The sequence below is a fragment of the Crocodylus siamensis genome, chromosome 6, assembly GCF_052110815.1.
Source record: "Crocodylus siamensis isolate JL-2025a chromosome 6, ASM5211081v1, whole genome shotgun sequence".
In the NCBI taxonomy this organism is placed as follows: Eukaryota; Metazoa; Chordata; order Crocodylia; family Crocodylidae; genus Crocodylus; species Crocodylus siamensis.
The window spans coordinates 49,049,213-49,069,648 of NC_143400.1; the positions used below are offsets into that span (position 1 = coordinate 49,049,213).

A 20,436-nucleotide genomic window follows, 5' to 3' on the forward strand; every position below is an offset into this window, starting at 1 on the left:
TGATATTCTCATCCCCAGAATTAAGGTATGGATTGTCCTGTGTGAGAAAGCGAGCAATATTTGGTTTGAGGGAACCCTGAATTTGCTAGGACATAGGATAACATATAGGATTCAATAGTCTCCTGATGACTGTCTCCTTGCTTATTAAGGAGGAAAGCACTGTGTTAAAGTCCACAAGTCCTGTCCTGCCTAATCAGTATGTACAAGAGTCAGCTTGCTGGCTTCTTTTTCAGAAAGGACCACTAAAACACATCAAACACCAGGAAGGAGTTCCCTGGTCTTTGTCTTATGAAAGGACAGAACATGTTCACCTGTAATGCTGGTCACATATTCCCTAAGTTCTTCTTTTAGGGAGTATGTGACCAATGTTATTGCAATGACAGGTGTCAATCAAAGGACTTTATTTAACATTTCAAATAAAGCTGAGAAAGAAAGTGGAATTGAGAATAATTACACTGTATTTTTATATATGTTCAAAGATAAGTCTTTATTACCTCAGGGCATTATGCTTTGCCCACCTCTGCTCACATGGTGTGCACATGCCAACCCTGGATTTGGGGTAATGAAGATGTACTGAAACCTTCCTCTCTGAAAGCATGGTGGAGAAAAAGACTTCTAGTATCATGGATTGAGGTACTCCATGTCAAGGTCACTGACTCATTTCTAAATTTGGCACATGCAGGGAATAGATATGTGGAATGGGCATCTTGGAACTGATCTCAAGAGTGCCATGGAAGTGATGTAGAGAGGTCCTTAAAGTACTACCTGCATGTAATATTGACCTAGGTAGATTCAGCTTCTTCAGACATGCCCTTTGCTCTGTCTCTTTTTCTCTCTCTCAAATCATCCCTGTGACTTCTGTGGTAGCCTAAGAGAGGGCATTTTTAAAATTCTGACAGATTTTTCTGTTATCCAAAAAGAAGGTAGGGAAGGATGGTCCACAGTCATCTCAAGTAACACTTATAGTATTTCTGCTTTAAGCCTCCTTACAAAGAATTTCCTAAAACACTATTAGGTGTTGACTATGATGTGCTATCTAGACCAATACAGAGAGACTTTTTGGAATGCCATTAATCATGAAGATTCCTAAGGACATTTCCGAAGTGATAATACTCCCTGATGTAGTCTTAACAATTACATTATGACACATTATGCCACGCTTTGGGGGAGGATGTGTTTTTATGTACTTATTTTCCTGGTATTGTAGCACTTGATAGTGGTCATCAGAGGTTAGCTGCACGGCAAACAGAGAATAAGACGGTCTCTGTTATAATGAACTCTCAGAAACTGACATTCAGACAGACAAAATCTCTCAAGATCTAAGTTTCAGGCAGATTGCCATTGGAAGGAATGCCACAGAATCATGAGGAATTTATACATGTGCTCCAGGAGACAGAGAGAGGGGCCAATTTACTTAGTTAAAGTGCCCAGAGTGTCACATGTATCAGCATTTGGGCTGTGCAGAGCTTCAGTCCCTGATTCGATTCAGTGGAGATTCAGCCCAATTTGGTGGCTGAATCTCTGAATCTCTGACATATGCCCCTGCTCACATACGTGATGCTGGAGTCTTCTGGAATCTGCTGGAGCACACTAATTACCACACTGCAGCAGACTTGATTAATCAAGTCTGTTCTTGTAACAGCCTTGATGCATGTGTGTAGGCTCCCATGGGCTTGGAATAGACCTCAGTGTCATCTGGTTCAAACCCTTACTGGGATCCTATTCCTAAATATCTGTCAAATGTGTATCCACCCTCCTGTTGAAAACCTCCAGTGAAGGAGATTTTACAACTTCCCAGGGTAATTTCTCCTACTAATTTACTATTCTTACTATTCTTACTATGCCTGCCTGCCCCCTGCTCTGAGATCTAGTCTAGATCTAGTTTGCTACACTTTAAAGCTATTGCTGTGTTCTGCCTTCCTCAGTGAGGAGGAACACTTGTTTTCCTTCTCCTTTGTGGTAGTCTTTTAAATACTTGAAAACTTTTCATGTTTCCCTTTGATCTAATTTTATCCAAAATAAACATGTCTAGTTTCTTACTCTTTATTCAAACAGCTTTCCAACCCCTATATTATTTTCTTGCCTGTGTAAGGACTATCTCCAACTTCTCCACATCTGTCATATTTTTTAAAGATAATGTCCATGACCTTGTGAACCTTGTTTTTACATTATCATGAATGACTTTAAAACTAACAGGCCCCTTTAGAAATGACTTTACTACATAAATGTCAAAATAGCAAGGAAATGTTGCAATAAAAGGTAAAGTGGAAGTCGGAAGGAGCTGACTCCCATTGCCTAAAGGATACCTGTGTCTTTCTTTCCCAGGCAGCATATACTCGTATATGCATTTTTAAAATACTACTTCAGTTGAATGTGCTTTGCTTTCCAATAAAAGAACTGTTCTGTTCATATGTACAAGTGTGTTGTAAACTTTATTTTAGAAAACAAAAAGGGTGAGATCCTTGCCTTAGTCATAGTTAGAGGTCTACCCAAAACTGGGGATTACCATGAATTGCCACAGTAATATCACTAACACAAAGGTGTCCAAACTAGGTCAGCAGCCCTGTCTTTTCCCCAGCTGAGGGAGGCTGCCAGTGCCTGGGACCACCACATCATGCAGAAACTGCCAGTTGGCTCCTGGACATCTTTTTATAAACTAAGCTATTGGAATCATCCCAAGCTCCACTGCTTCTGGAACAGACACTGGCCACGTTGTCATATCCAGTCTTGTTTCCCTTTAGAAACAAGGGGAAAAATAAGCATGATTTTACTGCACCTAGACCTTTACCAATGGGGAAGAGGAGCCAGGGAGAGAGGTGATAATCATGGTCACCTGCCCAGAGACAGAATAAAAGAGGTGACCATCTTTAGCGAACAGTCCGCTGTGGTTCAGCCTGACCAATACCTCTGTGAGCAAAAGTGCACAATTATGGTTTGTGAGCAGCTAAAACAGTGGGCCAAGAGGGAAAGAAAACCTCACTCAACAGCTAGGCAGTCCAGTAGTATCTGTGGTAGAATAGCTGGAGGTCAGGAGGGTGAAACTACACAGAAGGCATGTCTACATGAGACGTTTCCTGCAGAGTACAAAGCAACTCCGCAGTAAATGTCTTGCGTCTACATGTGAGGCCCTGTTAGGCCATAGGAAACTAATTAATAGGAGTGTGTGAAGCAGGCCCTATTTGATTCGGATTCAGATTCGGCCCAAATCAGGGGCAGTGATTTGATTCTTTAATTCGGATCACTGTCCCTGATTCAGTTCAGCCAAATCTGGATCTGAAAATTCAGTGCTGATTCAGAGAAGCAGCAATTTGGACATAGACACAGATTTGAATGCTTTTTCTACATACCTCAAGGTACCAGCATGGCTTGTGAATGCTGCAATGCTGGGGTGCATGGAGCATCCCACAGAAGTGTGGGGGGACCCCTCCGCATGCTCAGCAGTAAACCTGGAAGTGGACCAGAAATACTTCTGGTCCGCTTCCAGGTCCACCAGGAAGCGTGCTGGGGGAATACCCTACACCCCCCAGCTCAGCAATTGGCCCTACTAATTAACTTGACAGCAGGGTATTACTTGTGAATACAAGTACAAGTACAAATACAAATACTATCCTGCTGCTCAGTTTTTTATTCTTCATCACTGTATGCGTAGATGCTACACTGGATCAACCTCATGCCCAGTCGGCCCCTCGGCAGCATGTTGAGCCAGGTCAGAGCAGCCCCAGGCTGTCAGGCTGACCCCGTAGGTCCCTTTCAACACTTGCATCCCATCCCTTCTTAGGGGCAAACTAAGAGGAACTAGACACATGAGCTGCTGCCCTAGGACTTTGTTGCTGTGGTTGTTGATTTACTGATTTGCTCTTGATTTACCGGTGATTTATTGGTAATTCACAATTGTCAGCACAATTATTACAGTTGTGACTCATTATTTATGATGACAGAATTTTTTCAGCCTTCATCACTTTCCCTAGGGGACTGCAAATTTGATTGTACTAATCATGTTGTTTTACCATTCCCAAATAAACATTTACACTTGTAGTTTGGTAATTCAAACATCATTTAGCCTCTCTGTCAAGGGAGCAATTGCTATAACATATGTGAAATAAATATTGAATCAGGGTGATATTCTTTCTCTCTCAAAGGAAAGACAAATCTATGGATAAGAGACCAGTGCCAAGGTACGCTTCTGGAACACAAATTTTTTTTTACCGACAAGCAGAGAGAGGAAAAGGATAGTGGAACTGGTCCTGATGAAGAGGTAAACAGATTTCTAACTGTTTTAACCCAACTGCAGGCACCCAAAGGAAATGTTTCAGTATTTCTCCTCTACTTTCCCTTCCCAGTGTTATGCTCTCACTGGGTAGGTTTGTGAACACCTTGCAGACAGTGCAGTCAGGAATGAATCAGTGTGTACTCTTTTGTATCCATTTTCCAATGAGCTGTGCTCTCTGACTGCTCATGTCAACTGAGTTGTAGGAATCATGAGAATCTTGGTGTAGGATCAGGCTTTTAGCAAGAGACCTCAGGAAGTGTTTAATATATTCTTCCTCCTGAGGTATCTCCATGGCATCTCACAAGCAGTACTGAACTAATTTTCATTATACCTAGCTCCCCTCCCCAGTCCTCTTCCTTCTTCACCCCCCTCCCACCCCCACACTTCCACCCCACTGACAACACATAGACTTAAATGGGTGGGGGGAGGTGGGGAGACTGAAGGTCATATTTTGGAAGATATTTAGGAGTGAAAAAGGTGTAGAGGATTCTAGTGGAGTTTCTAGAATTGCCAAAAGTTGTGGTTTCAGTTGGGTTCTGGTTTCATTTGGTTCGGTTTTGAAATCACAATGGGGACCTATATGCATGTCCAGGAACCAGGAATCCCTCTATAACTTTTCTGATTTCTCAGGGCTCCATTTCAAAACTACATTCCGATGTTTGACTCCTCACACCAGGTCTGGGTGTGAACAAGCTAGCACTTATCTCCTCATATAGAGGCCAGGCAGGGAGCATAATTGAATGTCATCCCTCCAGTCCTAATTACCTTTTTTATTCACTCTTCAGATTTTCTCTTCCTTTTGGCTTCTTTCTCCCCAGGGGCTTAGAAGATTGATCTCTTCTAAAAGAAAACTGGTATGACACAAAATGATTTTCATGTATAGGAAAAAATAAAAAAATATCTTCCTCAGCTTATAAACCAACTAGTTTCAACAGGGTTGGTAACAGCTAGAAACTATTTTTGTTTAGTATTCCCTTAAATGCCACTTCCCAAAAAAAGTATGATTTACATGCATTACTCATTTTTGCTTTGTGAGATCAGTTTGACACTCATTTTTCAGAACTACTCTAAAATTACATTATCTCACTGGAGCAGTCATGGCAGTGTTTGTCTCCAGATGTTGAGACATGCATGTTAACACAGCGTACTTCTTATTTTACTATTGTACAAAGCTTAAAGCAGAAAATTTAAGATCTGGGCACAATACCCAACCTGAAATTCTGGTACCTTTTTTCCTACAGTTTTCACAATGAATACCAGTATCTTTCCTTTATTTTGACAAATATTAGACATTTGAGTAGGAAGTGACAGCTCTGAAAGAAAAGTCAGAATAAAATGATTCTAGAACTGGAAACATGTATCCTCTAAAAAGGCTAATGTGGTATTTCTTTGGTTTCCTTAGGAAGCTACCATGGAAGACACAGGCTGGAGAAATCAATCAATTAATACAGAGTTCATCCTCCTAGGATTTGGGGATCTCCCAGAACTTCAGACACTACTCTTTTTGGCATTCCTCATGATCTATTGTGTGACTTTGTCTGGGAACATTCTCATCATTACACTGGTTGTAGCTGATCAGCATCTTCACACCCCCATGTACTTCTTCTTGGGGAACTTGTCCTGTTTGGAGACTTGCTACACTTCAACCATCTTGCCCAGGGTTCTGGCCAGTCTGATGACAACAGACAGAACCATCTCTGCTCAAGGTTGCATCGTTCAATTTTTTTTCTTTGCTTTTCTAGCAGCTACAGAATGCTACCTTCTGGCCATGATGTCCTATGATCGGTATTTAGCAATATGTAAACCACTGCATTATGCCACCCACATGAATGGTGGGTTCTGCATTCAGCTGGCAACTGGATCTTGGATAAGTGGGCTTATAGCTAGCACTATTACAAGCATTCTCATGTCACAATTAAAGTTCTGTGGCCCCAGGGAAACAGACCATTTCTTTTGTGATTATCCTTCTATAATCCAGCTATCCTGCAGTGATACTCACCTCCTAGAACTTACAGTTTTCACACTTGTCTCAATATTCACCTTGCCCCCATTTTTGTTAACAATGCTCTCCTATTCTTTTATCATTGCCACCATCCTGAGAATCCCTTCCACTACAGGCAGGCAGAAAGCATTTTCCACTTGTTCCTCTCACCTCATTGTGGTAACAATATTTTATGGGACCATCATGATTGTGTATTTGTTTCCAAAAGCTATCATGCCAGAAGACTTGAGCAAGGCATTTTCTATTTTCTACTCTGTTCTGACTCCCTTGGTTAATCCCATCATCTACAGCCTGAGAAACAAAGAAGTCAAAGAGGCCCTGAAGAAGTTTATATGTAAATATATGACTTCAATAGGAACACAGACATCTCTTTCTTCTTCATTTACATTTAAATAAAAAGACACCATCTAAAATGTGGCAGATTGGCAGAAACTGTGTTTATCCAAGCTCTGCTCACATGATACATCTGAAAAAAAGCAACAATGTTCTGGATCTCAATGAAAACTATCTTTCTTCTCAGTTTTAGGTTGGATAGTTGCTGATTGATTAATTCCCTCATTTGTAGAATGTCCATAAATAAGGCACTATCTCTCCATGTGAACAGGAGTAGTTTAAGTTAAAATAACACTGAGTCATTTCATTGCTAAAAGGCATATACGTCAATATTTTTAAACACACTGTAATTCAAGTCGAGCTTTTACTGTTCCAATGAAATATTCCTACATTTTAGATGAAATATGACACTTTTGTCAAGAAATGAAATATTTATTTAAAGTATTGTTTTTGTTATTTCTTTTTATTTGTTTATTATACAGTACAGTGAAAAGACAATAAAACCTCATTCTGTTGTAAAACTATGCCTAGGCACTTTCATGGCACTTATGTTGGTATACAAGAGTAACACAAATGGTGAAGAACGTCACTGAGTCCAGGGAGACTTACTTCTGAGTGCGTGAGGGGTTAAATATACCAAGGGATAAGTTTGGTTGCTATTTGTCAGCATCCATCCTTGAGTAGGTGTCAGCTAAAGAAAAAAAAAGACATTAGCTGTTCTCCCTCTGTGAAAGAGTGAGGTGCCATTACAGTCTGCAACCACGTAATCTTCACCTGGAGAGCAGTTTATCTATCTGTGTCTAATGTATAATTGTCTATTGTTGCTTTTAAGAAATAACATCTGCTTCAAACAATTGAGAGCCTGGGAATTCAATCCTCAATTCAGCTAATATTCACATTGACTTCAGTAGTGCCAGATCAATACCTGTGCAGCAAACTCAGGGAAAAGTTCTGCAAAAGAAAGGGCTAATCTTCTGACTTTACAGGAGGACTGTGATGGATGAAGAAACCACAGCTGGAAATTGTCAAGAGAATTGTTTAACACATGTAATCAAACACATATAAGACAATGTAGGTTTTTTTGTGTGTGAAAAAAAAATCATGCACATAAGCCCTAAACAGAGGTTATCAAAGGCACTGTTGAAAAGGCACCATATATAGACAATGATGCCTAAAAGAAATTTTATTAATTAGAGTACAGTCTCACTTTACATGGGCCAAAATTAATTTCAAAACATTAACATGAATAGTTTTTCATTTGAAACAAATATTTTGTTTTACAATATAGCTTCATGAATGTTAATGTTAAGCTAAGTATTCCATTTAATTTGACTCACAATATAAAGCTTAGTCATGCCAACATTTCTGAATTTTAATATATGAATATATATGATTTTTATTTTTTAAATAAACTTTCTCCTCCTATCAGAATGAAGATGAAAATTAATGAAATACTGGAATCAGGATTAAATTTCTACTCTTCCAGTTGCAGTTATATTCCCTTTGTCTTTTTATTCCTTATAAGTATATCCTTCATTTTTATTTTTTAGTAATATATATTGTAGAGGTGCATTAATACATTGATCTGATATCAGAGTTGGCACTGATATAAAGAAAATTGTCTGTATCAGAAATTGGCCTGATATATCTGATAATTTGGCCAATAAATGGCCTGTGCTTTCGCAGAGCCACTGCACATTCTCCTACCCCACCCCTTCCCTCCCCAAACAGTCCAAATTTAATACCACCTTAAACTGGATGGACATGCAAACTGGGGCCCAATATTTCAATAATATTCCTGCCCAGATTTTATATTGTTCCTGTCTTTGCACTACTAGAAGACATAGGAGGCTTACCTCAGTTGACTGAATCTAATGAAGGTTTTTGTATTTGTATTTGTTTTTTTTCCCCCATGGCTGGAAGGGAGACCAGCTGAGGCCTTTTAGGGAAGAGTACACATATTCAGTATATGAAATAATACATTCTTCATGTAGACACAACAGTTTACCTGAATATTTTCCAGCCTATCTTTTTTTGACAGCAGATTTCACCTCCTTGTTCCTCAGACTGTAAATTGTTGGGTTAACTGTGGGAGTCAGGGAAACAAATCTTTCTTTGCTCTGAGAATAGACCGAACTGGGTTCCCTATAAACAAATGTTCCTGACCTGTAAAACAGTGAAACCACGATTAAGTGTGAGTAGCAAGTGGCCTTACTTCTGCCGTCCGCTGAAGGCACTTTGAGGATAGAGGAATTAATGAAGACATAAGACAAGAGGATCAGCAAAAAGGGAACCATTATTAGGAGAACAGTAATAGCAACTTCATTTTTGTGGGTGTCAGTAGAAGCCGGTGTCAACACAGCAACAGTTTCACAGAAGAAGTGGTGAATTATACTATCCCCATAGAACGGATTTGTAAATATTGAAACAGTTTGGCTGAAGGCTACCAAAGTCCCAATGGTCCATGCAACAGAAGACAACTCAGTACTGATTCTCTGGTTCATGCTGAGGGTGTACTGCAGGGGGTTAAGGGTGTCTTAAGGGTTACTAGTGATCAGAACAGGGCTCATCAATCTGGTATAAACAGCTCAAAATGATTCTATCCCTAATGGACCTTTACTGGGGGCAATTATACCCGAGGTAATGTTAGGCCACTAAGTCACTTGACATTATTAGCACTATTTTTAATGCTTGCGTGTTATTTATTGTAATTAATACTCACTGGACTACCACATAATTAGCAACTCACTTGTTCAGAAAACAGAAGATGACATTTTAAGGGTGTGAAACTACATCTCTTGATTTGCTGCAGTTTTCTAACTATCAGGCCACAAGTTTGGGGTAACCAAGAGGCTGCTCCAAGGCACCTCTGCAAGCTGTGTCCCTGAAACATACATTTGCTACTCTTTGAGCAATAGACAGATATAAAATTTGTATTGCTTTCATTACTCTGGTGTGAGATGCACAGGTGTAAGCCTGCTGCACACTCAGGGGCCTAGGGACCCCAGCAGAAACCCCAGGACCCACAACGAGCCCTGGCCTGCCCACAGGTAAGCAGGGGCCCGTGGAGGAAGGGACCTAGTCAGCTGGGAGTGGGCTAAGAGGGCCGAGGAGGGTCATGCCCTCACCGGCTCCTACTTGGCCCAGCCCCCCAGGGAGCCACGCGACCTGGCTGCAGGCACATGAGCCAGGTTAGGGGGGAGTTACCCACCTGTTCGTCCTCTCAGTGAAGGGGAGGGACCCCCCCCCAGCTCCTCCAAAACAGCACGGCACCATCCGGCTATTCTGCACATGCACGCAATTTAAAAAGCGCCCAGCAACAGCAGAAGCCTCATTAGTGTCCCAGCTCTGGTGCTAGACGCACAGGTGTAAGCCCACTGCACTCCCGTGAGCCTTAGGGACCCTAGCAGTGACCCCAGAACCCCTGATGAGCCCCGGCCTGCCGCAGGTAAGCAGGGGTCCATGGAGGGAGGGACCTAGTCAGCTAGAAGTGGGCTAAGAGGGCCGAGGATGGTCATGCTCCCCCTTCGGCTCCTACTTTGCCCAGCCCCCCAAGAAGCCATGTGATCAGAGCCTCGTGAACAGGCCACACAAAAAGGTGTGCTTCTGGGCCCAGCACAAGTTAGCATGGAAGTTTGTGCAGGAGGGTGCGCAGGAGGGCCCAAGGCACTGCCTATGAGCCCCCCAGAGTAGACAGTCCCAGCTCTAGCCAGCCCACCAGCAGCATGACATGGACGGGCATGCGCTGCACCCTGAGGGTCCCCTTGTGGCCTGCAGCTCCCGCCTCTGGCACCTCGGAGGTCTCCACCCAGATGGAGCTCCATGCAGATGGAGCCTCTGGCTCTCAGTTGCAGGGGCTGCCTGTTGCTTTTTCAGGCCTTGGGGCCCGGGAGCATGGCCACCTCTGCTTGTGGGGTCTGCTTCCTACCGGGGTCTCTGGTGCACCAGCTGGAGGAACTCCAGGCCACAGTCCAGAGACTGAGTGCCATTAGGGTCTGTAAGCAGGAGATAGACTCCTACTGCCAGGCCCTTCTCCCCCGGGAGACAGAAGGTAGACCACGGTCTCCTTCCAGGACAAGGGAGGACTCGGGGACCTCCCATTCTGTCCAACCCATGGGATGGGCCAAGGTGGTCAAGGGCCCCAAGGCCCGCCACACCAAGGCCCCCGCCCCACTGGAGCCTTGCAACAGATGTGAACCTGTTGCAGCCCCAGCAGAGCCTGCTGAGTTATTAGCTCCTACAGACATGGGCTCTACTGTAGCGACCGTGCCTACTCTCCCCAAGACAAAACGTAAAGGGGGACTGAGAGAGTAATTTGCCACCCCGACCCCTTAGCCCAGGAAGTTTGCTACTTCCTGGGAGCCCACATCTGGGACATTGCAGAAAAGTCCCTAAACTTCTCCAGCCCACTGACCACTATCCCATGCTTCTCATCCATGTGGGCATCAATGACACAGCTTGAAGCACTTCCAGCAGGTCATGAGGCGCTACAGGGATTTGCGAACAGGGCTAAAGGGTCTGAGGGCACAGGTGGTGTTTTCTTTGATCCTCCCAGTCTTGGGCTATGGGCTGATGAGAGAAAGGGGGATCCAGGTAGTTAACCAAAGACTGTGGCACTGGTGTCATCGGGAAGGCTTTGGCTTACATGATCACAGCCTGGTCTTTGGTGACAGAGGCAGTGAGCTGCTGGGAAGGGACACCCTCCACCTCTCTCCACTGGGAAGGATGCTCAGCTTCAGCCAATTCCTTGGCAAACTCCTGGTCAACATCTTGATCCTGGGTAGGGGGTCTGCAGTAGATTCCCACTATCATATTCCCTGTGCTGTGTTCTCCACTGATTTTAAGCCAAAAGGTCTCAAGTCCACCATGGGTGCCAATGTTGGTTTCCAGGGATGTGTAGCTTTCCTTGACATAGAGAGCTATATTCCCGCCCCTTTTGTGCACCTCCTGGATAAGGTGGAGGTCCTGTATTTCAGCTAGGAACCTCCATGAATGGTCAGATCTGTACACCAGTTATTGACAAAGGGCTTGTTGGTCCTTTGGCACCCATAACATGGCTCCAAGTGGCCACCCTGTGTGACTTGGGCCCAACTTCTGTACCTCAGGGTCACAGGTAATATGCAACTTCACCAATTTCCTTATTTCCAAGCATGAAAGTGTGCTAGCCTTTTTGTGCCATGCTCCTCAGTGACACAGCTGAAGCCAGCAACATAGTTTCATAGCTTCATAGTTTCATAGTTAGTAGAGTCGGAAGGGACCTGAGCAGATCATCAAGTCCGACCCTCTGCCATGGCAGAAAAAGAGTACTGGGGTCAAACAACCCCAGCAAGGTGATTGTCTAGCCTTGTCTTAAAGATCCCCAGGGTAGGAGCCAGCAGGGTAGGAGCCAGCACCACTTCTCTTGGAAGTTGGTTCCAGATCCTAGAAGTCCTGACAGTGAAGCAGTGGCTCCTGATGTCTAATCTGAATTTACCCTCTGCCAGCTTGTGACCGTTATTTCTAGTCACTCCTGGTGGTGCTCAGGGAAAAACAAACTCCCCCAGTGCCTGCTGGTCCCCTCTGACTAGTTTGTAACAGGCCACTAGATCCCCCCTCAGCCTTCTCTTGTGGAGGCTGAATAGATTCAGGTCCCTGAGCCTGTCCTCGTAGGGCCTGCCCCCGATCATGCGAGTGGCCCTCCTCTGGACCCTCTCCATGATGTCCACATCCCTCTTGAAGTGCGGTGCCCAGAACTGGATGCAGTACTCCAGCTGTGGCCTGACCAGTGTCGCATAGAGGGGGAAGATCACCTCCCTGGACCTGCTTGAGATGCATCTGTGGATGCATGACAAGGTGCGGATGGCCTTCCTGACTGCATCCCCACACTGCCAGCCCACATTCATCTTGGCATCAGTGATGACTCCAAGATCCTTTTCTGCCTCTGCACTGTCAAGAAGGGAGTTCCCCACCCTGTAGATATGGTGCTGTTTCTTCCTCCCCAGGTACATCACCTCATACTTGTCAGTCTTGAATCCCATCCTATTCTCATCTGTAAACTGTCTAGGTCTGATTGTAGCCTATTCCTTCCTTCTAGCGTGCCCACATCCCCTCACATCTTAGTGTCATCACAGCAGAGGTTCATATATCTATTTGGATTGCATTCAGTATATGAGACCAGCCAACAACAATAGTGAGCATATTGCGTCCAAAATAGCAACTCAGGGACATGGCCAGCACTAGAAGCACAGCCATTCAAAGATGAAGATCCTGAGGCTGTAGTATAAGAGGCCTCAAGATTGCAACCATATCTCTAGAACCTACAGGGTGATAAGCACTTACTCAGAGGAGGTCTCACACCTTCTTGCTGGCAATGACTCTGCCTTGCCCCACTTTGTGGACAATAACAACATCCAGGCTCAAGCTCTGAGGCAGGACTCTGATGCCACCCAGGACAAGGAGGAAGAGACCTGTCTTCAGCCTGCCTCCATGACAGCCCAGAAACCAGCATAGTTGGGCACAGTCCTTTTCAGAGTACTTCCCACTTCTTTTGGCAGGGAGAAAATGGAGCCTTACCATCTTCTGCTGCAAGATGGATATTGAAAATGGGGTAAGACAAGGCTGTTCACACTGGAGCCCATGAGAAATTAAATGATGACCCAAAAAGTTTTTTGGCATGGCTGCTGAAGCTGCCACTTTGGCATGGATCTGGAAACCAAGGGCTGAATATTGCTGCTGGTTGTCTCCTGCCTAACCCCTTGCCCATAATCAAATTCAAGGTCTTCAAACACCATTTCTGACTAAAATTGAAGACAGGGGGAAAAAGGGGGACAGGAGTGGCAGCATTCATCCCCGACTTTACAAGCCATGTTTATGCAGAGGCCCCAGGAACAGTGAATGCAAGCATCATGTTACAACTGAAGGGGTGTCTTCAGATGACAATAAGCCTTGCAGTCCAGATCTGTCTTTCAAGAAGCCTTGTGGACCGGATTCAACCTAAGAAGTAAAATGAGTTGCACACCCCCGACAGAGCAACGCAACTCCAGCTGAGAATCTGGCCATGAGGTTAGGAGTCAACTAAAATATTTCTCATTTTCTCTAGATGGTAGCTGAACTGGACCGCACAATGCTGTCTTCCCCTCCAAGTGCTTAGAAATTGATTCCTTGACAATGTGCTCCATGATTTTTCTGGAACCTGAGGTGAGGCTGACTGGTCTGTATTTCCCTGGCTCCTCCTTTTTCCCTTCCTTGCATATGGGCACTACGTTTGCCCTTTTCAAATCATTAAGGACCTCTCCTGATTGCCATGAGTTTTCAAAGATGATTGTCAGTGGCTTTGCAGTCACATCAGCCAGGTCCCTCAGCATCCTCAGGTGTATCTCAACCAGCCCCATGTATTTGTATATGTCCAGCTTTTTAAAATTGTCCCTAACATGGTCTTTCACCACTGTTGACTGCTAACCTCCTCCCCAAACTGTGCTTCCAGGTGCAGTAGTCTGGGAGCTGACCTTGCCATAAAACTCAAAATGAACAAAAATGTAGTAGCACAGATATTACCAGGTTTAGAATAGGACATGGCAACATACCTCAAAAAATTTTTAAATCCAGAAGTAAATTTGTTTGCGCGCGCGTGTGTGTGTACGTGTGTGTGATCTTAGCTCTGAAACTTGAATCCATATATGAGGTGATGAGGTACTGCAGAAAGTTCACACACAAGGTACTTCAGGGTTGAGGATACACTTTAAAATAAGATCACGTTAAGCACATTTAAAACTTGAATGACCACAAAACAAGGCTCATTAGTGAATGCTATGTGCCCTCTAGGTTGATTAAAGTTATGACACATCAGATGAGGATTATCTTTGAGCTGTGCTATCTAGCTTGAATTCAGTTAGCTTCCTGCTGTACAGCTGAAATAAAATGACCAATTTGTGGTCCTCCAGTATCCAAAGAGGCACTGCTGCCAGGTAGACTAGTTGTCATCCAGAACTCTATAGTCCTGGACTGAAAGCTGGGGACAGCCAGGCAGCAGGTCAGCAGGAGGGGAAGGGACAGGAGTGCAGGAGGGGGAAGAGCAGGAAGAGGATGAACCGGGAGCTTTCAGGTTGCCACCTGCTCTGTTCCCTGAATCATCCCCATCCACCTCCATATCACCCACCTACCCAAACCCTGCTATACAGATCACCATCCTGCTGCCCTGATCAGCCAGAGAATGGCAGTGGGGCAGGGGGACAATTCCCTCTCCCTGTCTGCTTTCAGGCTTCCTACAGCCTGCACCACCTCTGCATGCTTGGATCTAGACCCCACTGGGACTGGCAAGTGAAGGGGAGGCTAGTGTGAGGGGAGCTGCTGAGCAGCAGAGGCTGGAACTCAGCATGGGCTGCAGAGAGTAAGGGAGCAGGCAGAGAAGAGAATGACAGAAACCTCCCCTTCCCCACCCCCCAGACCCCAGTGCCCCCAGACTCCAACTCTCTCTCTTTCTCTGTCACACACACACACACACACACACACACACACACTGCTCCCATATTCTCTCCACCCAAGTTGTACAGGTGTCCCTTCTTCACCTCTCTCCTAGCCTATGCTGTGGCTTGAGATCTGGCAAGCATGGAGCAGGCTTGCAGCTTCTAGCTACACCCATGATCACTAGCCTTCCTGCAGCAGGTCTGAGCAGTGAACATTAAAGAGGGCATTAACCCTTGACATGTGACTGACCAAAAGCATTTATTCACCTTAAAACCACCCCCAGATGCTAATGGGAGCTTTGGGGTATTTAACTTGGTCTTGCTCACCACCAGGTTCAGGTCACAGATTCACAGAAGTTTAGCACTGGAAGGGACTTCATGAGATCATTGGGTCCAGCCCCCCTGCTCTGGGCAGGAAAGACTGCTGGGGTCAAATAACCCTAGCAAGGTGTGCATCCAGTCCCCTTTTGAAGATCTTTAGGGTAGGTGCCTACAATACCCCACTGGGAGTCTATTCCAATTCAGATGGTTGTATAAAGTGCTTGTGTATATCATTGTCAAATCACAAGGAGACAATATTTCTGTTTTCTTTTGCTTTGCAGGGCATGTGGTTAAGGAGGGCTTGTATAATTTTTTTTTTGAATAAAGAGCTGAGAGCAGGCAAGAAGCTGCAGCAATGTGCTAGCTGTTACAAGGCCTAATTCTCAGGATGGATGAGAGGAATGGCTCCTCTGACTTAGAGACCAAAGTAACCCTATGGGTGATAAGCATTTAACAATTTCAGTTTCTTAGGACACTTAATTATGACAATTCCACCTGAAAATTCCTTCCCCATTCCCAAAACCCTGGTCTGGCCAGTTCTTAATAAGGTACTATGTGAGAGATGACAATGTGTAATGACAACATGGTAGCCATTAACATCCTCCCTGGCAGAATGTTTCCAGAACAATAGTTAGTGCAACAGTTTGATGACATAGAATAAAGTTTGAAATCAGCTGGTTAGGCACTGGTGCCTTCTCCTGAAGTTTGACCAAAATATCACTTTCTACAATAGCCCCTTAAGATCGGTAGTCTTACATATAGGCACAGCATTAACAGAAATTTAAATAAATACTGTTAGCAGACTGTCTATTCCATTCTAGGAGACAGACTTTTGGTTCCTGCACATTAACTCAAAGGTTCAATAACCAGCCCATTTTCTTATTTGCTTTAAGAGAGATTTTGGAAACTCCTGATTTTTTTTTATTTATTTTTTTTACCATTGAGAGCAGGAAAAAACAATAATGTGAAGGGGCCCCGCAATCATGTCTTTTCAGTGTATGTAATTTATTGTTTTCTAGAACACAAAAGTTATCTGTACTCTTCATGAAAAAGATGTATTTATTCCCCCAAGAAAATCTCATCCAAACACATGGCACCTTAAATAGATGAATACTTCAGTAACTGTGTAATACAGGTAGATGATCAAGAACTAGATTCTTCTTACACTCATCAGGTTTGTTTTCCCTTGAATGCACTGCTCTTCGGTTTAGTTGCTTGTAATTTATACTGGCTTTATGGAGAGGGGAATCCAGCCCATTGACAGTGATGAAGTTCTCAGTGATTCAAATGTATGAACTGTAGAAGAAAGGATTGCACTTATCCAGCTTCACTTGCGAAAAGGCCAGGAGACTCCAAAAGATGAAAAATCTAAGACATACATTGGAAAGTGGTATTTTTTAAAAAATAATTCACTTCTCTTACTATTGAGCATTATAGTCTAATTTCTTTATAGAACATTGCTTGTTTCATCCTACAGCTCAAGAAAATGATTGATCTCAGTTGGATTATGATTAAGATGAACATTACAGGTTGCTTACCTACCTTCACTACATATATCTCAACTATGATTTAGGCTTTGTAATATCCATCTACTTTACAAACTGTTTCTTACTATCATCATCAGGCATATTCTCTAGAATACAGTATAGTTTAATTTTTTTTTTTCCCTCACTGAAAATAGTCTAAATTTCATATCACCTTAAACTGGATGGATATGCAAACTGGGCCCAGTATTCCAATAATATTTCCACCAAGATTTTGTACAGTTCCTCTCTTTACACTAGTGCTTTTCCTCCATTGACCGACTCTAATGAAGGCTTCTGTCTTTGCTTTAGTTTGTTTCCCCATGGGTGGAAGGGAGAGAAGCTGAGGCCTTTAAGGGAAGAATACCCATGCTCACATTTGAAAATAATATATTCATTATGTAGAAACTTCTTAACTGAACACTTTCCAGCCTATCGTTTTCTTGACAGCAGATTTCATCTCCTTGTTTCTCAGGCTGTAAATAATTGGGTTAACCGTTGGAGTCAGTACTGTATATACCAGGGAAAAGAATCTTTCTTTGCTCTGAGAATGGACTGAACTGGGTTCCATATAAACAAATGTTCCTGACCCATAGAACAGTGAAACCACGATTAGGTGTGAGGAGCAAGTGGAGAAGGCCTTACTTCTGCCCTCCGCTGAAGGCATTTTGAGGATAGTGGAGATAATGAAGACATAGGACAAGAGGATAAGCAAAAAGGGGACCATTATGAGGAGCACAGTGAGAACAGTAATAGCAACTTCATCTGTATGGGTGTCAGTAGAAGTCAGTGTCAACACAGCAACAATTTCACAGAAGAAGTGGTGGATTGTATTAGGCCCACAAAAGGGCTTTGTAAATATTGAAACAGTTTGACTGAAGGCTACCAAAGTACCAATGGTCCATGCAACAGCAGACAACTCAGTACAGACTCTCTGGTTCATGCTGAGGGTGTACTGCAGGGGGTTGCATATGGCGACATAACGATCATATGCCATGACAGACAGCAGGGAGCACTCTGTGATTGCAAATAAAATGAAGAAATACATCTGAACACCGCAACCCACAAAGGAGATTGTCTGAGTCTCTGAGAGCAGGTCCACCAGCATCTTTGGGATTGTTACTGAGGTGTAGCAAACTTCAAGGAAAGATAAATTCCTAAGGAAGAAATACATGGGAGTGTGAAGGGCAGAATCCACTAAGGTGACAATAACTATTAGTGTATTCCCTAAGAGGGCAAATACATAGAAGAGCAGCACTAAGACAAAGAGCAGCACTTGGAGTTCCTGGAAGTCTGAGAATCCCAAGAAAACTACCTCAGTCAAACATGTCTGGTTCGTTTTCCCCATTGCTTCAACAGGCTTGAATTCTTCAGTGGCCATGGTTCCTGTGAAAACAGTGAGACACATAGTTGCTCTGATATAGCCTCGATTAATCTTAATTAATGGAGACTGGTTTTTAATGGAACTACAGATGTGAAAAACAGGTTTTGGTATGTTAAACTAATGTTCCATTTGACCCAGTATCCTGTCTCAGACAATGGCAAAAGTGCACACTGTACATTGAATCAGGTATACTAGGGCTGTGAGACGCTTCAGGTGCTGATTGATTCAGAGGAGATTCGGCCCAATTCGGCAGCCAAATCTCCAAATCCAAATGGAATCAGGAGACCAATAAAAAGGTCTGAATTGATTCAAAGCTCTCTGAATCAATTCATAAAGGATTCAGAGAGCTTCAGAGATTTGGGCAGTCCCCGCTTGCTGCCACAGGGAGCTGGACCTGGACTCTGTGCTGGTAAGTAGGAGGCAGAGCTGGAAGAGTGGGGAAGGGACCTTGGGGGAACTCCCACCAGGCCCCATTTCCTGCCAGCTCCCTCATCCCCCTTGATTACCCCTTGAACCCTGCCCACTCTCCCAGCCCCACCCTTCTCCCATGGCTGCCCTGCTCAGCCCCAGCTCCTAGCTCTTTAAAAAAATTAAAAGCCCCCACTCACCAACTGCTGCCAGCAGGGGGTGATCCCTGCTGAACCCCACTGCCCCATGCTGTGTGGGAAGTGCTGCCATGATCCCTCCAATCCTCACTCTCCCAGCGCCCCCAACACCCCCGAAAATGGCTGCCCCACCATTTTCGGCACAGCTCCGAGTTCTTCAAAAAAAAAAAAAATCCCCACACTCACTGGCTGCTGGGGCTTCTAGTGGCTCATGACAGCCCCTCCTGGAGTGAGGGGCAGTGGGGGGTAGCAGAGATTGCCTCCCCACTTGGCAGGAGACAATGAGACTGGGGCTTTAAAAAAAAACAACTGGGAGCTGGGGCTAGCAGGGCAGTAATGGGGGGTGCTGGCAGAGTGGGCAGGGGTCAGGGAGCTTATGGCAGAACCCCCCAAGCAATGCGGGTCAGTGGGGGGCAGGGAGAGCACCGCCCCTGCCTGGCAGGAGCTGGTGAATTTGGGGCTTTTTTGTTTTTTTTAAGAGCCAAGAGTTGGGGCTGGGCAGGGCAGCATTGATGGGAATGGGAGATTGGGCAGGGAATGGAGTCGCTCCAATTCAGAGATTCAGCCGATTTGGCTAAATCAATTTGGGACAGTGATATGAATCACTGAATCGAATCACTGTCCCCCAAATCCAAATCCAAAGTGAATATTAGCCTCTTCTCACAGGCCTATCGGGTACCTCTAGAGTGATCTATCCCATATCCAATACCCTCCTTGGCATCCACCATTTATTGGGTTAGAGATGTCAGCGGAAACATCTCTAGACACTCTAATAGCCATTAATATATCTATCATCCAGAAATTTATCCAGTCCCTTTATGACCACCCCCTTGTCAATGAATTCCACAGGTTAACTACACATTGCAGAAGAAAATAATTTCTCTTTTTCAATTTAAACCTGTCAACTACTAATTTTGGCAAGTACCCTTTGCTTCTAGTATTCTGGGCCTTGGTGACCATCAGTTCCCTGTGGGTCAATGTTCTTCATGGTTTTGTAGACCTTTATCATATCCTCCCTTCATCTTCTCCTTTCCAAACTGAAGAGTCCTAAGCATTTTTGTCCTTCCTGGTATGGCAACTGCTCCAGGCCCCTGATCATTTTGGCTGCCCTTCTCTGTACCTTTTCTGCATCTTTTCTGGGATGTGAGGACCAGAACTGTGCACACGGTATTCAAGATGTGGGTGATGTTATAGTAATGATGACCCAGGAATTATGTGAGAGGCAATATTTTTTAGGGCAAGATCTTTTATTGGACCAACTGCATGGTTGGACTACAGTTAGATAAGCTTTTGAATGCAGTGCATTCTTTATCAGATCATCAGGGTATATATGGTATTGGAGATACCGTGTTTCCCCGAAAATAAGACATACCCATAAAATAAGCCGTAGCAGGATTTCTACGTATTTGCGCAATATAAGCCATACCCCGAAAATAAGACATAGTGATAGGTGTGGCTAAGCGTACAAGCGCGAAGCAGTAAATAAGACGGGCAGCCCTTCTCATTTGCCCCATCGTGACAGCCGGCCCGGTGCGAGGTCCGCGTCCCGACTTTGAC

General features: G+C 44.2%; 2 protein-coding genes across 2 annotated transcripts; one reads left to right on the top strand and one right to left on the bottom strand.

Annotated features, from left to right (window-relative positions):
- The first annotated feature begins 5,681 nt into the window (after nt 1-5,681).
- LOC149862775 (olfactory receptor 2AP1-like) lies at nt 5,682-6,668 on the top strand. Its single transcript, XM_090054103.1, has one exon. The coding sequence runs from the start codon at nt 5,682-5,684 to the stop codon at nt 6,666-6,668; it is 987 nt and encodes a 328-aa protein (XP_089910229.1).
- Nucleotides 6,669-17,302: 10,634 nt separating this feature from the next.
- Nucleotides 17,303-18,238, bottom strand: LOC149862776 (olfactory receptor 10A7-like). The gene has a single exon (XM_090052263.1). The coding sequence runs from the start codon at nt 18,236-18,238 to the stop codon at nt 17,303-17,305; it is 936 nt and encodes a 311-aa protein (XP_089908389.1).
- Between the last annotated feature and the right edge of the window lie 2,198 nt (nt 18,239-20,436).

Excerpts from the sequence above, each read along its gene's own strand:
- LOC149862775 (XM_090054103.1), top strand. The coding sequence starts at position 5,682 with ATGGAAGACACAGGCTGGAGAAATCAATCAATTAATACAGAGTTCATC.
- LOC149862776 (XM_090052263.1), bottom strand. The coding sequence starts at position 18,238 with ATGGGGAAAACGAACCAGACATGTTTGACTGAGGTAGTTTTCTTGGGA.